Source organism: Entelurus aequoreus, linkage group LG21 (genome assembly GCF_033978785.1).
Source record: "Entelurus aequoreus isolate RoL-2023_Sb linkage group LG21, RoL_Eaeq_v1.1, whole genome shotgun sequence".
Taxonomy (NCBI): Eukaryota; Metazoa; Chordata; class Actinopteri; order Syngnathiformes; family Syngnathidae; genus Entelurus; species Entelurus aequoreus.
The window spans coordinates 21,002,633-21,021,833 of record NC_084751.1 but is presented as its reverse complement, the minus strand read 5'-3'; the positions used below and the strand labels follow the sequence as shown (position 1 = coordinate 21,021,833).

General features: G+C 38.7%; 1 protein-coding gene across 1 annotated transcript in view; it reads left to right on the top strand.

Moving 5' to 3' along the window:
* The window catches only part of trabd2a (TraB domain containing 2A), a 214,510-nt gene that overhangs the window by 108,591 nt on the left and 86,718 nt on the right, over positions 1–19,201 (top strand). Inside the window, exons 3-4 of the mRNA XM_062031161.1 lie at positions 5,969–6,115; positions 8,417–8,591. Coding sequence (XP_061887145.1) covers positions 5,969–6,115; positions 8,417–8,591 — 322 coding nt within the window. The remainder of the gene's footprint in view (positions 1–5,968; positions 6,116–8,416; positions 8,592–19,201) is intronic.

Genomic DNA, 19,201 nt, shown 5'->3' with positions numbered 1-19,201 from the left:
AAAAGCAGAATTCCGTCAGCAACGGAGCTGAGCGGTGTTCAAAGAACAAACTGCCCCTCTCGTCTTAGGAAGTTGTTGAATAAATCCCCAGGGTTTATGTGAGTCACCTGTTTCACTGTGTCACTTATATGACAGGACCGAAGATAGATTTATTATCAAAGGAAAGACTATTCAACTGGCGGCCAGGCCAAATCCGGCCTGGGAATGACACCATACCGGCCTCAAAGTTCAGTTCAAAACTTTGGAGACAAACCTTTTGCTGTTGTATAGAGGAACGTAGACCACTCTAAGGCAGATCATTGCATTGATATTTTAACCTTGCTAGCAAACATAGAACACTGAGGCCCCTTCTACACTAAACCGGCCAAGATTATCCAGGGTAAATCCCACCTAACCTTATCCGTGTCCACACACACAAACAATGGTCGTTTAAGACCCCCTCCCCCCCTCCAACCGCCGGCGCAACGTGACCTAGTACGCATGCGTGGAAAATGCGCACGTCATAAGTCATAAGTTCTTAAATTAAATGTAACTTATCTGAACAATATCCAGTGTTGTGGTATTTCTATTAACTGGAATCAGATGTGCTGTGGGGCCCTATTGTAGGGAATCACACATGAGCCATCATAAATTAATCAAATATTTAATGGACACGTGAAAGTAAACAATGTGATAAAGAACATTTTACATCAATCAATCTAGGGATCTAGATATCTGGTCAGGACACTCCTCACTCTTTTGCCTTTACCTTCACTGTCCATTCGTTTTTGGTGACTTTATATACTCTGGACATAGACGTTGAGTCTGTGACTTACATGGTGGACAATAACTGATACAGTCTGCTTTGCCAGTCCAAATGCATTCAATGTTTTTCGTAGTCTTCCTTCGTCGGCCAGGTAATACAAAGCACACGCTACCTTTTTTTATCACATCCACGGGAGCCCGCATTCTCGTTGTCTCTCCTTTAACAAATGGACAAAGTTTTTCGGTAAGTAGAATCACAGCTGACCTGGACATTCAAAAGTTCTCTTGCCGTCTGAGATGTGTTGTATCCAAAATAGCTGCATTTGCGCGTTTCCTTCACTTATGGTATTCATGTGTGATTTCCACAAGCGTCTGTACATGTAGAAGAATGAGAAGCATGGACATGTCTGGATGACTCGCCTCCATCTTTCCAGTGGTTAGCTCCGGTTGTTTTGAAGCTGGCTGTGGCGCGTTCTTTCTGACGTCACTTGCTGTGTGGGGCGCCGTCTTTCTGACTTCACTTTTTCTCCGAACTCAGTTTGTAAACAATCAATGAGTCCATTCAAAGCTAAGAGCCGGAGATTCAAGAAATACACGGCGCACGTACCCATGTAAAAAAAAATATTCAAGGAGGGTTACCTTAAACAATGGTTTAGTGTGGCTGACACGGTGTTTAAGCTAAATAATTATTTGATTAAGGGGTTATCCGGCTTAGTGTAGACATAGCCTGAGGTCCAAACTTGTGATTTACATAACTAAGAGGTTCCTCGTGGCACACCTTTAAGACTTGATTTATGTAACTAAGGTGTTGCTGTAGCTTGTTTACTTCAGATGGAGTCAATAATAATTTGCTCAACTTTTTTAGTTATAATAGTGGTATTCCTCAAAGTTGCCTTTTGGGTCCTCTCTTTTTCATCATTTGGGCTATTCAGCTGGTGGTTCAGAAAACTTGTGAGAGACTCACATTTTGGCAGCAAATTCTCAAAAAACACTGGTGTCATAGAGATGCTCTTTGACTAAATACAGTGAAACCTCAATTTCAGAGTGTTTTTAGATATGAGCTGTCTTTCGTGTAATTGTCATGCTTAAAGTTGCAAGCAGAAATTTGAATTACAAGCATCCCCACCGTTAGTTAGCGTAGCAAATGTCACAGTGAACCCCATAAGATCCAACCAAAACATCTGGGGCCATATTTATCAAGCGTCTTAGAGTGCCATTTTACACTTAAGTCCTGAGAATTTGGGAAATTTAGTCCTACTCTCAAACTTAAGAATGAAAGCTATTTATCAACTTTCTTAAGTCTAAGAATCACTCCTACTCTCCACGATATATAAGAGACCTTCAGAGGTGTCCTAAGTGGTTAGGATTTGCCAGCGGGGGATGGCACTGAGGCGAGAGAGACGTGCGCGAACGTTCAGGGAGCGGAAGGATGTCCTGGCTTTGTTTGATGACGAGCAGCTGATCAAACGGTATCGTTTAGACAGAGCGGGTATTATTTTTATCACAGATTTAATAAGGGGCGTCATCTCATTAGCAACATCACGCAGCAGAGCTTTCACAGCAGAACTAAATCACAATGCTTCGATATCTCGCCACTGGGAAAATGCAACAGTGAAATCAGTTGCCTAATTAATGAATTGGAAAGAAAAGGAAACATTTATTTTTGACTCATTGCCAATATTGTTTGTTTGTTTTGTATTATTTTGTAGTTTATTGTCAAAATATACACTCCCATTTTCCACTTAAATATTTCTAAGATATTTCTTTATTCTTAGACAAGGGATTCCCTTCCGTGATTGGTCATTTCTATGGACACAGAAATGACGTCGACTAAAATTCCGTTTACGGCACATAGTAATGTCGTAATTCAGCTCTGAGGGTGACACTTAAGATTCAGTCCTACACTTCGCTGAAAATGTGAGTAAGACGCTTGATAACTAACTTTTAAGTGCAGCTTTCAGCAAAGAATTTCTTTACTCATAAGTCAACTCTTAGCAGACTTCTTAGGAGCAATTCTAAGAAGCTTGATAAATACGGCCCCTGGTCTTACTCGCCATAAATAGCTTATAGCTAGAGATTTGTTTTCCAACCATGGTAAGGAAGAAAGTGAGTGTGAAGATGACCTTAATTTGAGATACAAGTGTTTAGAGTTAAGAGCTCGGTCACAGTACCAATTAAGCTCATAAGCTGAGGTACTAGTGTACTTCATCATACCTGGTTCCGGGTACATATTGTTTTTGTTCGGTTCCATATCCCGTATCTGCTGATTAAAGATGAATATGGTTTTAGTAGATTGAAATGCCATATAATTTTGTGGCTCTGACTCACAGAATGTACTTTAGATTTGTTCGTATTGTCATCATCAATCTAATGAAACAACCTATTTTAACACCCTGATGCAGCGTTTGCAGTAAGTTTTGCAATAAAGCCCTCAAAATTATTCTTAGGTCTTTTCAGGTACTATGAGATACACATGGCCTCATGCGTGTTGTGAGTTACATTTTTGAAGGACTGTGGTTTTAGAGGGTTACAAATTGTACAAACTCAGGGCAGTCTGTCAAAGTTTTTTGGTGACGAACCCCAAGATGCAGAGACGGCAGGCATTGAAAGGGAAAACATGATTTAATTACTATACTATGGCAAAAAACAAACAAAAGGGTACAAACAAAAGGCGCGCACAAGGCGGAGAACAAACTAGGCTATGAACTAAAATAGCACAAAGGCTAACTGTGGACAAGAAACAAAAACACTTACTGTGACACGAATAAACAAAACTCACGTGGCAAGAAACGAGCAGGATGAACTATGATAGGAACAGAGTGGACAGAAGTAGACAGAGCTACAACAACAAGTATAAATGACAATAATCCAGCCGTGACTGGAGGGCAGGACAGGTTTAAATAGCAGCTGGCTGATTGGCACCAGGTGTGGCCACGTGCCAATCAGCCACAGCTGAGGGGACAAAGCACTCAGGGAGATAATCAGGAAATAACCAAAATAAGAGTGCTAACAGGAACTAAAAACAGGAAACCAAGACAAATGCAGAGGAAAACTAAAACTTGACCAAACTGTCAGGGACAACCCTGACACAGTCAACTTTAAAGAATGAATACCAAATACTGCATTGTTCAGAATACAAAGCAACCCTGAATATAAGACCCATTTAATAAAAGACAAATAAATATGTCTTTGATATCAGTGAAATAACTATTAGATAGCAATTAAAATTATAGCTTTCTTAGTTGCCTGGGCAGCTGTTTTATCTTTTATCTTATTATTAGCATCATAACTTATCTGTTTGCCAACTTGCTATCTTCCCAGGCCACTGGTCTGCGTGAGTGACAGGAAAAAAAAACTATTAGGGAAGTCGTTTGATGACACCTGTTGGTCTACATCGGGGGTCAGCAACCCGCGGCCCTAGAGCCACATGCGGCTCTTTAGCACCGCCCTAGTGGTTTCCTGGACCTCTTTCAGAAATGTGTGAAAATGGAAAAAGATGATTAAAAAAACATTGTTTTTGTTTTAATATATTTTCTGTAGGAGGAGCTGTTAATGTTATACATGCTTCACTGATGACATTATTTGGCAAGGACCGTTTTGTCCTACTAATTTCAGCAATCCTTGAACTCATCATAGTTTGTTTGCATGTACAACTTTTTCCGATGCTGCCACAGAAAGACGTGTTTTATGCCACTCCTTCTTTGTCTCATTGTGTCCACCAAATGTTTTATGCTGTGCGTGAATGCACAAAGGTGAGCTTTGTTGATGTTATTGACTTGTTGGAGGGCTAATCAGGCATATTTGGTCAGTGCATGACTGAAAGCTAATCAATGCTAACATGCTATTTAGGCTAGCTGTATGTACATATTGCATCCTTATGCCTCGTTTGTAGGTATATTTGAGCTCATTTAATATCCTTTACTTTTATCCTCTTTGTATATTATTTAGTTTTGCATGTCTCATGACACATTATCTGTGTGTAATATTGGCTGCATTTCAGATAGTTGTTTGTGTGCCATGTTGTTCCAGACCACAGCAAACATTACCTGGCTTGCCAAAGATTGTAATAAATCCATGAAAAGAAGACAGCCTGTCGTTTCCTTTAACTTGGACACGCACATCTATACCTTTGGCCATTAAAAGCCAGTGATTTCCAGGAGTTATCTCACATTCTGAGTAGCCTCTGGTTTACTAATGGTTTATAATATTGTAAAAATGTGTAGAATAAATATAACATTTCAACATTTTTGTCAACGAAGATTTGCTTCAGCCTGCAACACATTGTCATTTTGATAGTAGGCTATTATCCAATCCAATCTAATCCACTTTATTTATATAGCACATTTAAACAACAAAAATGTTTCCAAAGTGCTGCACAACAATATTAAAAACAATATTAAAATATTATCCTTAGCTCCACCAATGACTGAATAAAAACGAACAATAAATAAATATAAAACTAATATAAAAACAATATAAAAATAAATATGATTAAAAACGATTTAAAAGGGTAAAACCAATTAAAACAGTAAATAGAAATCAAAATGTATAAAAGACACAGAGGACAACAGAGGACAGAGGACCACACAACTCACGTAGTGTTAAAAGCCAAATAATAAAAGTGGGTCTTAAGACGAGACTTAAAACACTCCACTGTGGGAGCAGTTTGAACATGGAGGGGCAGAGTGTTCCAGAGCTTAGGGCCGACCACGGAGAAGGCCCTGTCTCCCCTGGATATAAGTCTGGTCTTGGGCACCACGAGCTGGAGCTGGCTCTCGGACCTCAGAGCGTGCGCAGGAGTGTAAATTTGGATGAGGTCTGAGATATACTGAGGTGCCAGTCCATGTAAAGCTTTAAAAACAAACAGCAAGGTTTTAAAATCAATTCTAAAATGAACAGGGAGCCAGTGCAAACTCTGAAGAATTGTGGTTCAATTATATCTAATATAGACATTATAACTAATATAGACACTTACATCACGTGTTGCCTTCATTATAACACTTATATACATTTGTTTCATTTTTTGCGGCTCCAGACAGATTAGTTTTTTGTATTTTTGGTCCAATATGGCTCTTTCAACATTTTAGGTTGCCGCTCCCTGGTCTACATATATAAATATGTAGACTCCGAATATAAGACAACGTGCCTTTTTCAGACTTTTTATTTGGGAACAGCAACATTTCCCATTGCTAAAAATATCGGTTCTTTTTTTGTTCTATTTTAGGTGATCTTTGCCCTCAACCAGACTTTATTACAGCAAGAATCCTTACGAGCAGGAAGCCTTCAGGTCCCGTACACGACGGAAGACCTCATCCGGCACTACAACTGTGGTGACCTCAACTCCATCATCTTCAACCATGACACATCACAGGTGTGTTTTGTGGTATATTAAAGGCCTACTGAAATGATTTTTTTTTATTTAAACGGGGATAGCAGATCTATTCTATGTGTCATACTTGATCATTTCGCGATATTGCCATATTTTTGCTGAAAGGATTTAGTATAGAACAACGACGATAAAGATTGCAACTTTTGGTATCTGATAAAAAAAAGGCTTGCCCCTACCGGAAGTAGCGTGACGTAGTCAGTTGAACATATACGCAAAGTTCCCTATTGTTTACAATGATGGCCGCATGAAGTGAGAGAGATTCGGACCGAGAAAGCGACAATTTCCCCATTAATTTGAGCGACGATGAAAGATTTGTGGATGAGTAAAGTGCAAGTGAAGGACTAGTGGGGAGTTGAAGCTATTCAGATAGGGAAGATGCTGTGAGAGCCGGGGGTGACCTGATATTCAGCTGGGAATGACTACAACAGTAAATAAACACAAGACATATATATACTCTATTAGCCACAACACAACCAGGCTTATATTTAATATGCCACAAATTAATCCTGCATAAAAACACCTGCGTGTTTGTTATGCTAGCTCCTAGCTCCTCTGCTAGCTCCTAGCTCCATAGAACACGCCAATACAATTCAAACACCTGATCAACACACACAATCACTCAGCCCAAAAGACCGTTTACCTAACCCAAGGTTCATAAAGCTTATATATTTTTAAAAAGTTACGTACGTGACGCGCACATACGGTCAAGTTATCGAATGTTTAGCAGCCAAGGCTGCATACTCACGGTACCTGATATTCAGCTGGGAATGACTACAACAGTAAATAAACACAAGACATATATATACTCTATTAGCCACAACACAACCAGGCTTATATTTAATATGCCACAAATTAATCCTGCATAATAACACCTGCGTGTTTGTTATGCTAGCTCCTAGCTCCTCTGCTAGCTCCTAGCTCCATAGAACACGCCAATACAATTCAAACACCTGATCAACACACACAATCACTCAGCCCAAAAGACCGTTCACCTAACCCAAGGTTCATAAAGCTTATATATTTTTAAAAAGTTATGTACGTGACGCGCACGTACGGTACGGTACGTGTTATGCTAGCTCCTAGCTCCTCTGCTAGCTCCTAGCTCCATAGAACACGCCAATACAATTCAAACACATGATCAACACACACAATCACTCAGCCCAAAAGACCGTTCACCTAACCCAAGGTTCATAAAGCTTATATATTTTAAAAAAGTTACGTACATACGCAAAAAAAAGCCAAAGCTGCATACTCACAGTAGCACGTCTGCGTCTTTGTCATCCAAATCAAAGTAATCCTGGTAAGAGTCTGTGTTGTCCCAGTTCTCTACAGGCGTCTGTGTATCCAAATCAAAAGTCCTCCTGGTTAGAGTCTCTGTTATCCGAGTTCTTCCATCTTGACTGCATCTTTCGGGAATGTAAACAAAGAAGCGCCGGCTGTGTACTGTTGTGGCTGACTACGTTCGAAAAATACGTCCATTTCGCACCGACAACTTTCTTCTTTGCTTGCTCGGTTTCCTTCTCCATAATGCAATGAACATGATTGAAACAGATTCACGAACACAGATGTCCAGAATACTGTGGAATTATGAAATGAAAACAGAGCTTTTTCGTATCGGCTTCAATGTGGAAGGCATACCCGTGTTCGCCGGGCTACGTCACACGCATACGTCATCCTCAAGAGGCGTTTCGAACCGGAAGTTTAGCGGCAAATTTAAAATGTCACTTTATAAGTTAACCCGGCCGTATTGGCATGTGTTATAATGTTAAGATTTCATCATTGATATATAAACTATCAGACTGCGTGGTCGGTAGTAGTGGGTTTCAGTAGGCCTTTAATAACCGATGACTTTTTTAAATGGTTGTTAGCAGGGTTATTAATCCATTTCATGAAATCCATGGTAATTGGTCAAGATGGAGCCCATTTAATTTTAATGCAGATAAATCATTTTATCAAACCCATCTTTTATCAACTTGTCAGCTACTTTCTCTTTAGTTATTAAACTAAGAGTCATTTTGACCCTTTGACCCCATGGAGTGTCGCAATGACACGGCCCTTGACCTTTTGGAGTAACCCTTAACCCCTCTGCCTGACCCTTTCTATCCCACCAAACCTCCTCCTTGACCCCCACCCCCTTCTAAGACGCCTACCAACTTGGTCAGTGTTCTTTTGAAAAGTTGTATACTCTCAAATTATACATTCAGTTTGGATTACTCCAAGAAAGACTGCAGATGCTACCCAATCTGTGTTTATTTGTCTCAACTATAACCTTGTCAATTGCAGGTCCCAAACTTCAATAATGTAACTCTGCCACCCAGTGAGCAGGTGACCGCCCAGGAAATAGACACCTACTTCCGACAGGAACTCATCTACAAGAGGAACGAGCGAATGGGCCAACGGGTCAAGGCCCTACTGGACGGGCACCCAGAAAAGAGCTTCTTCTTTGCCTTTGGAGCAGGTTGGTGTGGTTTGTACATGATTTTTTACCAAAGTAGCCAGAACCACCAATTAAAGTCAAAGTTAAAGTCCCAACGATTGTCACACACACACTAGGTGTGGTGAAATTTGTCCTCTGCATTTGACCCATCCCCTTGTTCACCCCCTGGGAGGTGAGGGGAGCAGTGAGCAGCAGCGTGCGCCACGCTCGGGAATCATTTGGTGATTTAACCCCCAATTCCAACCCTTGATGCTGAGTGCCAAGCAGGGAGGGAGGTAATGGGTCCCATTTTTATAGTCTTTGGTATGACTCGGCCGGGGTTTGAACTCACGACCTACCGATCTCAGGGCGGACACTCTAACCACAAGGCCACTGATCTTACCTACATCAGTTTTTGTCAATCATTTCTTCATAAAGGAATCGAATAATAACTTCTCCAATAGCAACAGCCTTATTGTACACTGAATCCGGAGAAAAAACACCTCTGGACAAAACCACTGACCAAGCTGATGCTCCATATAAGTTTAGGGCCGGTTGAGTTTTAAAGAAAGCAGAAGCTCAATAAACCATCCTTTTTTATCAGCTTGGGACCAACCAGAGCTCGTGAACTGTTTGAAGTTCTTCAGCTTTCAGAAATGTACTTTAATACTCAGAATTCCTGTGTAACTATACAACGAACGTAGTTAAAAGTCTAAGCCTGATAAGAGACAAAGCAGTTTAGCAGTGTGGATAAAGACAGGAGATAACAGCCGAAATGTGTTTTTGTGTTCATGTTTCTTGATTGGATGATGGGTATCATCGGGTGATGCGTATCTTGGGTAGACAGACAGTCTGTTGTCCTGCAGTCTTGCTTTGTTTGGTCTTTGGTTGCTAAAGGAATGATCAATCAGAGTTAAGTGTGTAATCATTTGCTAAGGCATATTTTTAGTCCGTCTGAAAGTACTGTGTCTGGAGCACGATGAGGAACATACAGTATTTATATGGAAAACCGCACACCATACACAAAAGTCAGGACTGAAACGGCATTGATGGCATTTTTGTATGGATACAATTATTCCAAAAGTGGCCAATTTTTGAGTGCTCGCAATGATACCTGAAAGTTCGTAAAAAAATAAAAAAAATGATATATATATATATATATATATATATATATATATATATATATATATATATATATATATATATATATATATATATATATATATATATATATATATGTATACAGTCATGTTCAAAAGTGTACATACACTTGTAAAGCACATAATGTCATGGCTGTTTTGAGTTTCCAATCATTTCAACAACTCTTATTTTTTTGTGTTAGAGTGATTGGAGCACATACTTGTTGGTCACAAAAAACATTCATGAAGTTTGGTTCTTTTATGAATTTATTCTGGGTCTACTGAAAATATGAGCAAATCTGCTGGGTCAAAAGTATACATACAGCAATGTTAATATTTGGTTACATGTCCCTTGGCAAGTTTCACTGCATAAGGCGCTTTTGGTAGCCATCCACAAGCTTCTGGTTGAATTTTTGACCACTCCACTTAAAAAATTGGTGCAGTTCAGTTAAATTTGTTGGTTTTCTGACATGGACTTGTTTCTTCAGCATTGTCCACACATTTAAGTCAGGACTTTGGGAAGGCCAGTCTAAAACCTTAATTTTAGCCTGATTTAGCCATTCCTTTACCACTTTTGACGCGTGTTTGGAGTCATTGTCCTGTTGGAACACCCAACTGCGCCCAAGACCCAACCTCCAGGCTGATGATTTTAGGTTGTCCTGAAGAATTTGGAGATAAACCTCCTTTTTCATTGTCCCATTCACTCTCTGTAAAGCACCAGTTCCATTGGCAGCAAAACAGGCCCAGAGCACAATACTACCACCACCATGCTTGACGCTAGGTATGGTGTTCCTGGGATTAAAGGCCTCACCTTTTCTCCTCCAAACATATTGCTGGGTATTGTGGCCATCACATGGACAAAGATAAGACTTTCTGGAGGAACGTTCTGTGGTCAGGAAGCATTTTACTAAACAAAACCATTTTTCTTTTAAGTAATATAGAAACTGATCAGAGAAGGAAGCACTGAAATGCAAGTGTTTGTACAGGCAGGTAAAATCTGTTGGAATTGGAATTTTGGGCTTCATTGTATTTTGTCAAATAATTGCCAGGTACTTTTTTGAACAAGGTGTTCATTAGAAAAGAGGCCACTATTAGAGGATATAGTTAGTGACCTTTATTTAACCAGGAAATAGACCAATTGAGTCTTAAAATCTCCTTTTCAAGGGATTTCACATAAAATACACTTACACACAACCACAAAATACACATTAGATTGGATCCAAATACAGTTGCAAATCACATTACTACATCGTAATCATCATCAGCGTTCATGCATTCAGGGTCCTATTGTCCCATTTGTTCAGTTCAGTTTCAGTTCAGTTCAGTTTCAGTTTATTTCAAACATGCATACGATACAATGTAATTCATCACACATTTCCAGTTGTTTCAATACAGCACGTCCGAAAAGGAGTAAGAAGAAGCAGAGCCTATTTAATCCTACCCCTTTTCATACCATAGCAATTATATCCAATGTCCTTGTTCTCTGCAACAGAACAGCGAACAAATAAATAATAAATAAATAATATACCATAGTAAGCAAACAAATATTAAATACATAAATAATCTTTGTCTCAATAAAAACTATTTTAAAAAAGGGTTAAAGATGTTCATCATAATTCTTGTTCTGTGTACTTTGTGAACACTTGTAGTTTGAACAGTCTCTTAAACTGAATCATATTGGTGCTTTATTTGATTTATTTGGTTTTAATCCATTCCAAAATTTAATTCCACATACAGATATGTTAAAGGTTTTAAGTATTGTACGAGCATGCGACTGTGAATTGTTTTTGTTTGCGGATGACTCGGCCCTGCTGGTATCCGACAAGGACAAGTCACAGGTGGAGAAAATCCTCAGTGCTGAGCTCTGTAGAACTTGCACCTGGCTCGCTGACAACAAGCTATCCATACACTTGGGTAAAACGGAATCCATCCTGTTTGGGTTCCACATCAACCTTAAGAAAGTCAATGACTTCACTATAAAAGTGGGTGACATTGTTATCACCAGGAAAGATGAGGTCACCTACCTAGGTTCCATTCTAGAGGCTAACCTTTCCTGTGATAAAATGGCAACCAAGGTAATCAAAAAGGTTAACCAACGAACAAGATTTCTCTACAGAATCTCCTCTCTGGTCAACAAAAGCACCATGAGGATTCTGGCGGGAACTCTCGTTCAACCCTTTTTCGATTACGCATGCACCTCCTGGTACCCTAGCACCTCCAAAACCCTCAAATCTAAACTCCAAACATCCCAGAACAAGCTAGTCAGGTTACTTCTAGACCTCCACCCCAGATCCCACCTCACTCCTACCCACTTCTCCAAAGTGGGCTGGCTCAAGGTGGAGGACAGAGTTAAACAACTTGCACTGAGCCTAGTCTATAAAATCCACTACACCTCCCTGATACCGAAGTACATGTCAAACTACTTCCTTAACGTAAATGACCGCCATAACCACAACACCAGGGGGAGCTCCACTAACCACGTTAAACCCAGATTCCGAACTAACAAAGGTCTTAACTCATTCTCTTTCTATGCCACATCAATGTGGAATGCGCTCCCAACAGGTATAAAAGAAAGGGCATCTCTATCCTCCTTCAAAACCGCAATAAAAGTTCACCTCCAGGCAGCTACAACCCTAAACTAACACCCTCCCCGGATTGCTAATAATCAAATGTAAACAATCAAATGCAGATACTTTTTCTTATGCCTTCTGATCTCTCTCTCTCTCTCTCTCTCTCTCTCTCTCTCTCTCTCTCTCTCTCTCTCTCTCTCTCCACTACTTGCTGTCCATATCCTACCCCCCCCCCCCTCCACACTCCTGATTGTAAATAATGTAAATAATTCAATGTGATTATCTTGTGTGATGACTGTATTATGATGATAGTATATATCTGATAGTATATATCTGTATCATGAATCAATTTAAGTGGACCCCAACTTAAACAAGTTGAAAAACTTATTCGGGTGTTACCATTTAGTGGTCAATTGTACGGAATATGTACTACACTGTGCAACCTACTAATAAAAGTATCAATCAATCAATCAATCAGCATACAAATGTTTTAATTTAGATTTTTATCTAGGGTTATATTTCTCTTCTTCTGTTGAGAGGAATTGCTGTACTTTTTTGGGTAGCAGGTTATAGTTTGCTTTATACATAATTTTACATAATTTGTGTTTGTGTTTTTCTACGCAGGTTGACATAACACAGGTTTCTCTTTTTTGTATTTCCGTATCCATAATGTGGACACGCCCATCCTGAATAAATACATCACAAGTGCGTAAGTTGTGATTGAATGTGGGCTCAGGTGATTTTTTTCAGTTAATGTAGCAGACTTTGCCATGACTTGGGATTTATATTGTTACCATTATCGATATTCCTCTTGGGCGTTTCCTTACTCTTCAAAAAGGTTCCAGTATGCAAAAAGAGAGAGCCAGGCATATGGCGGTTTAGAGTCTTTTATTGCCCAAAAGAAGAAAAAAAGAAACATGCAGCCGTGTGAGAAAAGGCAATAGAAAATAGAAACAAAACAGTAACGAGAGGGGATGACCGACTGCGATATCCATGAACGCTCCTCTGGACCGTCCATCCATCCATCCATTTTCTACCATTTTCTCAGCTGCATACCACTCCCAATCAACCAAATACTGCACCCCCTTACCCCTACTCCTAGCGTCAAGGACGGTCTTAACTGGGAACGCAGGATACCCGTTGAAAATTTTGGGCTCAGGAGGGCTAAGGAGGCTGGAAGCATTGGCGTCATTTGGCCTATTTTAGGGGGGCTGAAGCCCCCTCAAATATTCTTAAGCCACCCTGAATAATTTAGAGTGATTATTAGTATTATTTTATTTTTTTACAAAAAAATGCAAAAAAAAAACCCCAATATAAATAAGATAATACAACCTGTAATTTTCTGTCTTTATTGACTTTGAAAAACACATTTTAGTTTTTTCGAAATCAAGTGCGAGTCGTAAATGTTCAACATTTTTCCAAATTAAATTAAAACCAGATGTTCTAATGATGAAGCAGAACAATACAAAACAGTGTCATCCACATATAAATGAAATTTGGATCATTTTGACACAAGACATTGATATAAATATTACATAAAAATGGGCCCCATGTATGGACCCCTGGGACAGAAAACTTATACAGTATGCTGCACTGTAAAAAAAAAAACCTATTTTTATGGTTAATATACTCTAAATTTCTACTGTAATGTTTCTATTTTTTTTAAATAGTTTATAAAATTCTGTAGAATTGAAGACATTATCTGTAAATAAACAATCCGCCTGTTATTTTAAGTAATATGCCAGTCATGACAAATTATGTATATTTCTATTTTTTTTACAGAAAAATACCAAATTAATTATACATAGCATTTTCTGTTTTCTTTAATTACTTTCAAATTCATGTAAAATTACAGTAATTATCTTTCATTAAATATGTAGCTTGTTATATAAAAGTCTATGTCCATACCAACAATCTAACACAGGGGTGTCAAACTCAAATACAGAGTGAGACAAAATTTAAAACTGAAGAAATTAACCTTTAACGTAGTCTACGAGCTATCGTCACGTCCGCTTTTCATCCATTCTAACATCGTTCAGACCCAGTCACAAGATATGTGCGGCTTCTGTACGCACACACGAGCGAATGCAACGCATACTTCATCAACAGTGATATAGGTTACACTGAGGGTGCCAGTATAAAAAACTTTAACACTGTTAGAAATATACGCCACACTGTGAATCCACACCAAACAAGAATGACAAACACATTTCGGGAGAACATCCGCACCGTAACACAACATAAACACAACAGGAGAAATACCCAGAATCCTTTGCAGCGCTAACTCTTCCGGGACGCTACAAAATACACCCCCGCTACCACCAAACCTCCTCCCACACAGACACACACCTTGTAGCGTCCCGGAAGAGTTAGTGCTGCAAAGGGTTTTGGTTTGGTGTGGATTCACAGTGTGGCGTATATTTCTAACAGTGTTAAAAATTTTTTAATTGGCTACCCTCAGTGTAATCTGTATCGCTGTTGATGAAGTATGCGTTGCATTCTAATGTGTGTGCGTGCAGAAGCCGCACATGTTATGCGACTGGGCCAGCACTTGCTGGCTGGCTGGCGTTTGGAAGACTCCCGAGAGGAACGGCGGGCCAGCTTTAGTGTTAATTTGATATCGCCTCAAGGGCCAAGTGAAATTACACGGGGGGCCAAATTTGGCCCGCGGACCAGAGTTTGACACCCATGCTGTAGAATAAAGGTATTTTTCTGCAGAACTGTTTGCATCGTCACTTTATTAAAGATGGTTGATCTTAACAATTCAGAAAAACTCTGTAGAATAAAGGTATTTTTCTGCAGAATTGTTTGCATCGTCACTTTATTAAAGGTAGTTATCTTAATAATTTAGTCAAAATCTGTAAAATTACGATATTTTTCCGCAAAACGTTTCATGTAAATTTCTGTAAATATAATGTTTTTGATCATTATTTGGTTTACAATGTTTTACTTTAATTTTATGGTTTTCGTTTGGCAGCCATAGCTGCCAGTAGATGACCGTTTTTTTACTGAATTTTTTTTTACAGTGTGTGTATCTGCATGACTTCCTAATTAAGAAATAAACATGCACTGGGTTAATGAAAATAAGCATTATGAAAGGCAGCATTCACAGAGTAACAAAGACACATGGAAAACACATCACCAGATGCGTAAAAGTCATGTTTATTCAACATTACATTAAATTGTGCTTGAACATTTTTACACTTATAAGCCAATTACGAAAGTACCCAAACATTGGAAAGAATGTTCCAACATGTTTTGTTTCTCACAATGTTGTTGTACATTTGGTTCTGAAGGGATCAGATTTTAGTGCCATCCATTTTGCTGTCATCTTTAAAAAAAAAATAAAAATCCATCTGATGACATCGCCCACAGCCGCAGTTCCTCAGTAGGTCATTTCACAGTAGAGAAAGCAGCCTTAAACACAGTAAGAGAGAAGCATTCACATGCTGCTGGACTCTTTGCACTAGTAGGAAACAGCTGAGGAAAAGCAGACATGCACACATGCACACACACACACACATAGGTACAAATGCATATACACACTCTAACAAGGAGTACATTTCATGACAAGTCCCCAAGGGGGCACCTTTACAAGGGTTTGGTCTAAAAAGGTGCATGTGTATTTTTGTATGAGAGCTGGTGAGTGAAAGTGATACGACCAATCAGCCCAGAAGCACTAGTTTTAGACAAATGGAGGGCATCTTGGGTCAGTGTGTACAAGGAACTGGATGGAGGGCATTAGGGTACATTCTGTCTTACACACACACACACACACACACACACACACACACACACACACACACACACACACACACACACACACACACACACACACACACACACACACACACACACACACACACACAACACACACACTTACACAAACTCTTGTATTTGTTACCTTCTTGAGACCTCAGAAAAATGCCTACGTCTTTAGGACCACCCTTTCTAGATATATAAAGATTTGTATTTACAACATTGATGATATATACAACCCCAAAAGGGACAAGCGGTAGAAAATGGATGGATGAATGGACATACTATGCAAATATAAAAAAGCTTGTTGTGAAAAATAAGTTGGAATTTCACAAAAAAAGGTCACAATTTCACAGGAAAACATTTTACAAGAAAAACTGAACATCTGTGCAATACTATGATAAAAGTTGGAATTTTACTCAATAACAGTCGCAATTTTACAAGAAAAGTGAAACATTTTGGCAATTTTATGAAAATAGTCGTAATTTTACTCAACAAAAGTCACAATTTTATAAGAAAACTTAATTTTTTGGCAATGTTATAATAATAATTGGAATGTTACTTGGCAAAATGATGACAAAAGTCATAATTTTACTCGAAAAATGTCACTATTTTACAAGAACAACAAAAAAAGTGGCAATATTGTGATAAAAGTCAGAATTTTATATGACAAATGTCACCTTTTTGCATTAAAAAGTAATAATTTTACATAAAAAAGTTATCTTTTAATGGGAACATATTACAGAAACAGAAATAATATGAGAAATTGTTCCCAATTTTATTAGAAAAATGTCGACACATTGTGAGAAAAAGACTGCTTTTAGTTCAGTGATTTAAAAACAATAATTTAATCTTCATTATTTACTTCAAGTTATTAGAATATGTCTCTATATAATTTTTTATTTTTTTTATTTTTTTTATTTTGGCCAAAAGGGGGCATTTCAATTTCTTACATACACTTGTTATTACATATGTTGGCCAGAGGGGGAGCACTTACATTTTTTTACATACACTTTTTATTTCATATGTTGACCAGAGGAGGAACACTTTTAAAAGCGACACACAGTCAATTTAAAAAATCCCTCCTTTTTGGGACCACCCTAATTTTGATAGATTTCACCACCAAATGAGACATTCTCTATTAGATGCAATGGTTTTCCATATTGCGACCATGATTTATGTCCTAACTTGTTCACCGGTCCTCATATGGAAGGTACTTTTCCTTGTTGATGTTTCAAGAAGGCTAGAAATACAAGAACACACAGACAGACACACACACACGCACACACACACACACACACACACACTCACACACACCCACACACTAGTGACCCGGCCCCCCAAGCTACACTGAAGACAAACCAGGGTAAATGTGTCCTTAATTATCCGTAGAGGGGTCAAAGGACACGCACACACACATACGCACCTAAACCACAATGGAGCTCATTATGTAGACTTACTCAAATTCCCTGTTGTGAGACACATCTTATCCGTTATCAGTGACCAGTTCCCTCACCATCACCATCTTAGTTCATTGATCATTGCCTTATTTCAAAAACGGCATTTCTTCTTGTATTTTTTTGGGGTTAGTAAAGCACTAAAAGGTGCTTAAAATTTACCGTATTTTCCGGGCTTTAGATCGCACCAGTATTTAAGCCGCACCCACCAAAGAAGAAATACATATGTTAGCCACACTCTACTATACGTCGCAGATGTATACCGGTACGAAATGTTTTCTAAATATTTATTTATATACCTTATTGTTTCCAAACTGTGCCTGTCATCCATCCAGCCCCCGCTTATTCCCTTCGGGGTCGCGGGGGGTGCTGGAGCCTATCTCAGCTACAATCGGGCGGAAGGCAGGGTACACCCTGGACAAGTCGCACGGCAGTAAAATGGATAATCAAACAAAACAGAAGTCATCGTAATGGACCCATTAGCTCCGGAAGTTAGCTCTCCAATCAGCTAAATCAACTCAATAACTCCACGGTGGCGTTTTGGTGAATTTACAAAACTGAAACAATACAAAAAGAATGCCATTGTAAGTTAATAATACCAAGACAGATCTGAGTAAACGTGTTAGCATATTTGCTAATGCTAACGCTAGCTTCATTACATTACGAGAGCACGTACAAATACACCGTATGCATGAAAACTAGAGATGTCCGATAATATCGACCTGCCGATAGCCGATATTATCAGCCGATAATGCGTTAAAATGTAATATCGGAAATTATCGGTATCGTTTTTATTATCAGTATCGTTTTTTTTTGTTGGTTTTTTTTATTTTATTTTTTTTTTTTTATTAAATCAACATAAAAAACACAAGATACACTTACAATTAGTGCACCAACCCAAAAAAACTCCCTCCCCCCTTTACACTCATTCACACAAAAGGGTTGTTTCTTTCTGTTATTAATATTCTTGTTCCTACATTATATATTAATATATATCAATACAGTCTGCAAGGGATACAGTCCGTAAGCACACATGATTGTGCGTGCTGCTGGTCCACAAATAGTACTAACCTTTAACAGTTAATTTTACTAATTTTTATTAATTACTAGTTTCTATGTAACTGTTTTTATATTGTTTTACTTTCTTTTTTATTCAAGAAAATGTTTTTTATTTATTTATCTTATTTTATTATTTTTTTTAAAAAGGACCTTATCTTCACCATACCTGGTTGTCCAAATTAGGCATGATAATGTGTTAATTCCACGACTGTATATATCGGTTGATATCGGTATTGGTTGATATCGGTATCAGTAATTAAAGAGTTGGACAATATTGGAATGTCGGATATCGGCAAAAAGCCATTATCGGACATCCATCCATCCATCCATTTTCTACCGCTTATTCCCTTCGGGGTCGCGGGGGGCACTGGAGCCTATCTCAGCTACAATCGGGCGGAAGGCGGGGTACACCCTGGACAAGTCGCCACCTCATCGCAGGGCCAACACAGATAGACAGACATCCCTAATGAAAACTGTACAACACACATCAAACATGGGACGGTTTAATGAGTATGATTTTTTTTTTTAGCTACAGTATATCATGAAACTTACAAACGTTGCTTAGAGTGATGAATGCAGAATTATTTCGGGTAAAAACGGTATGGAAGGTCATACATAAGGTCATACATAAGGTTCAAGGCTCGAAAGAGGAAATACATTTTTAACCC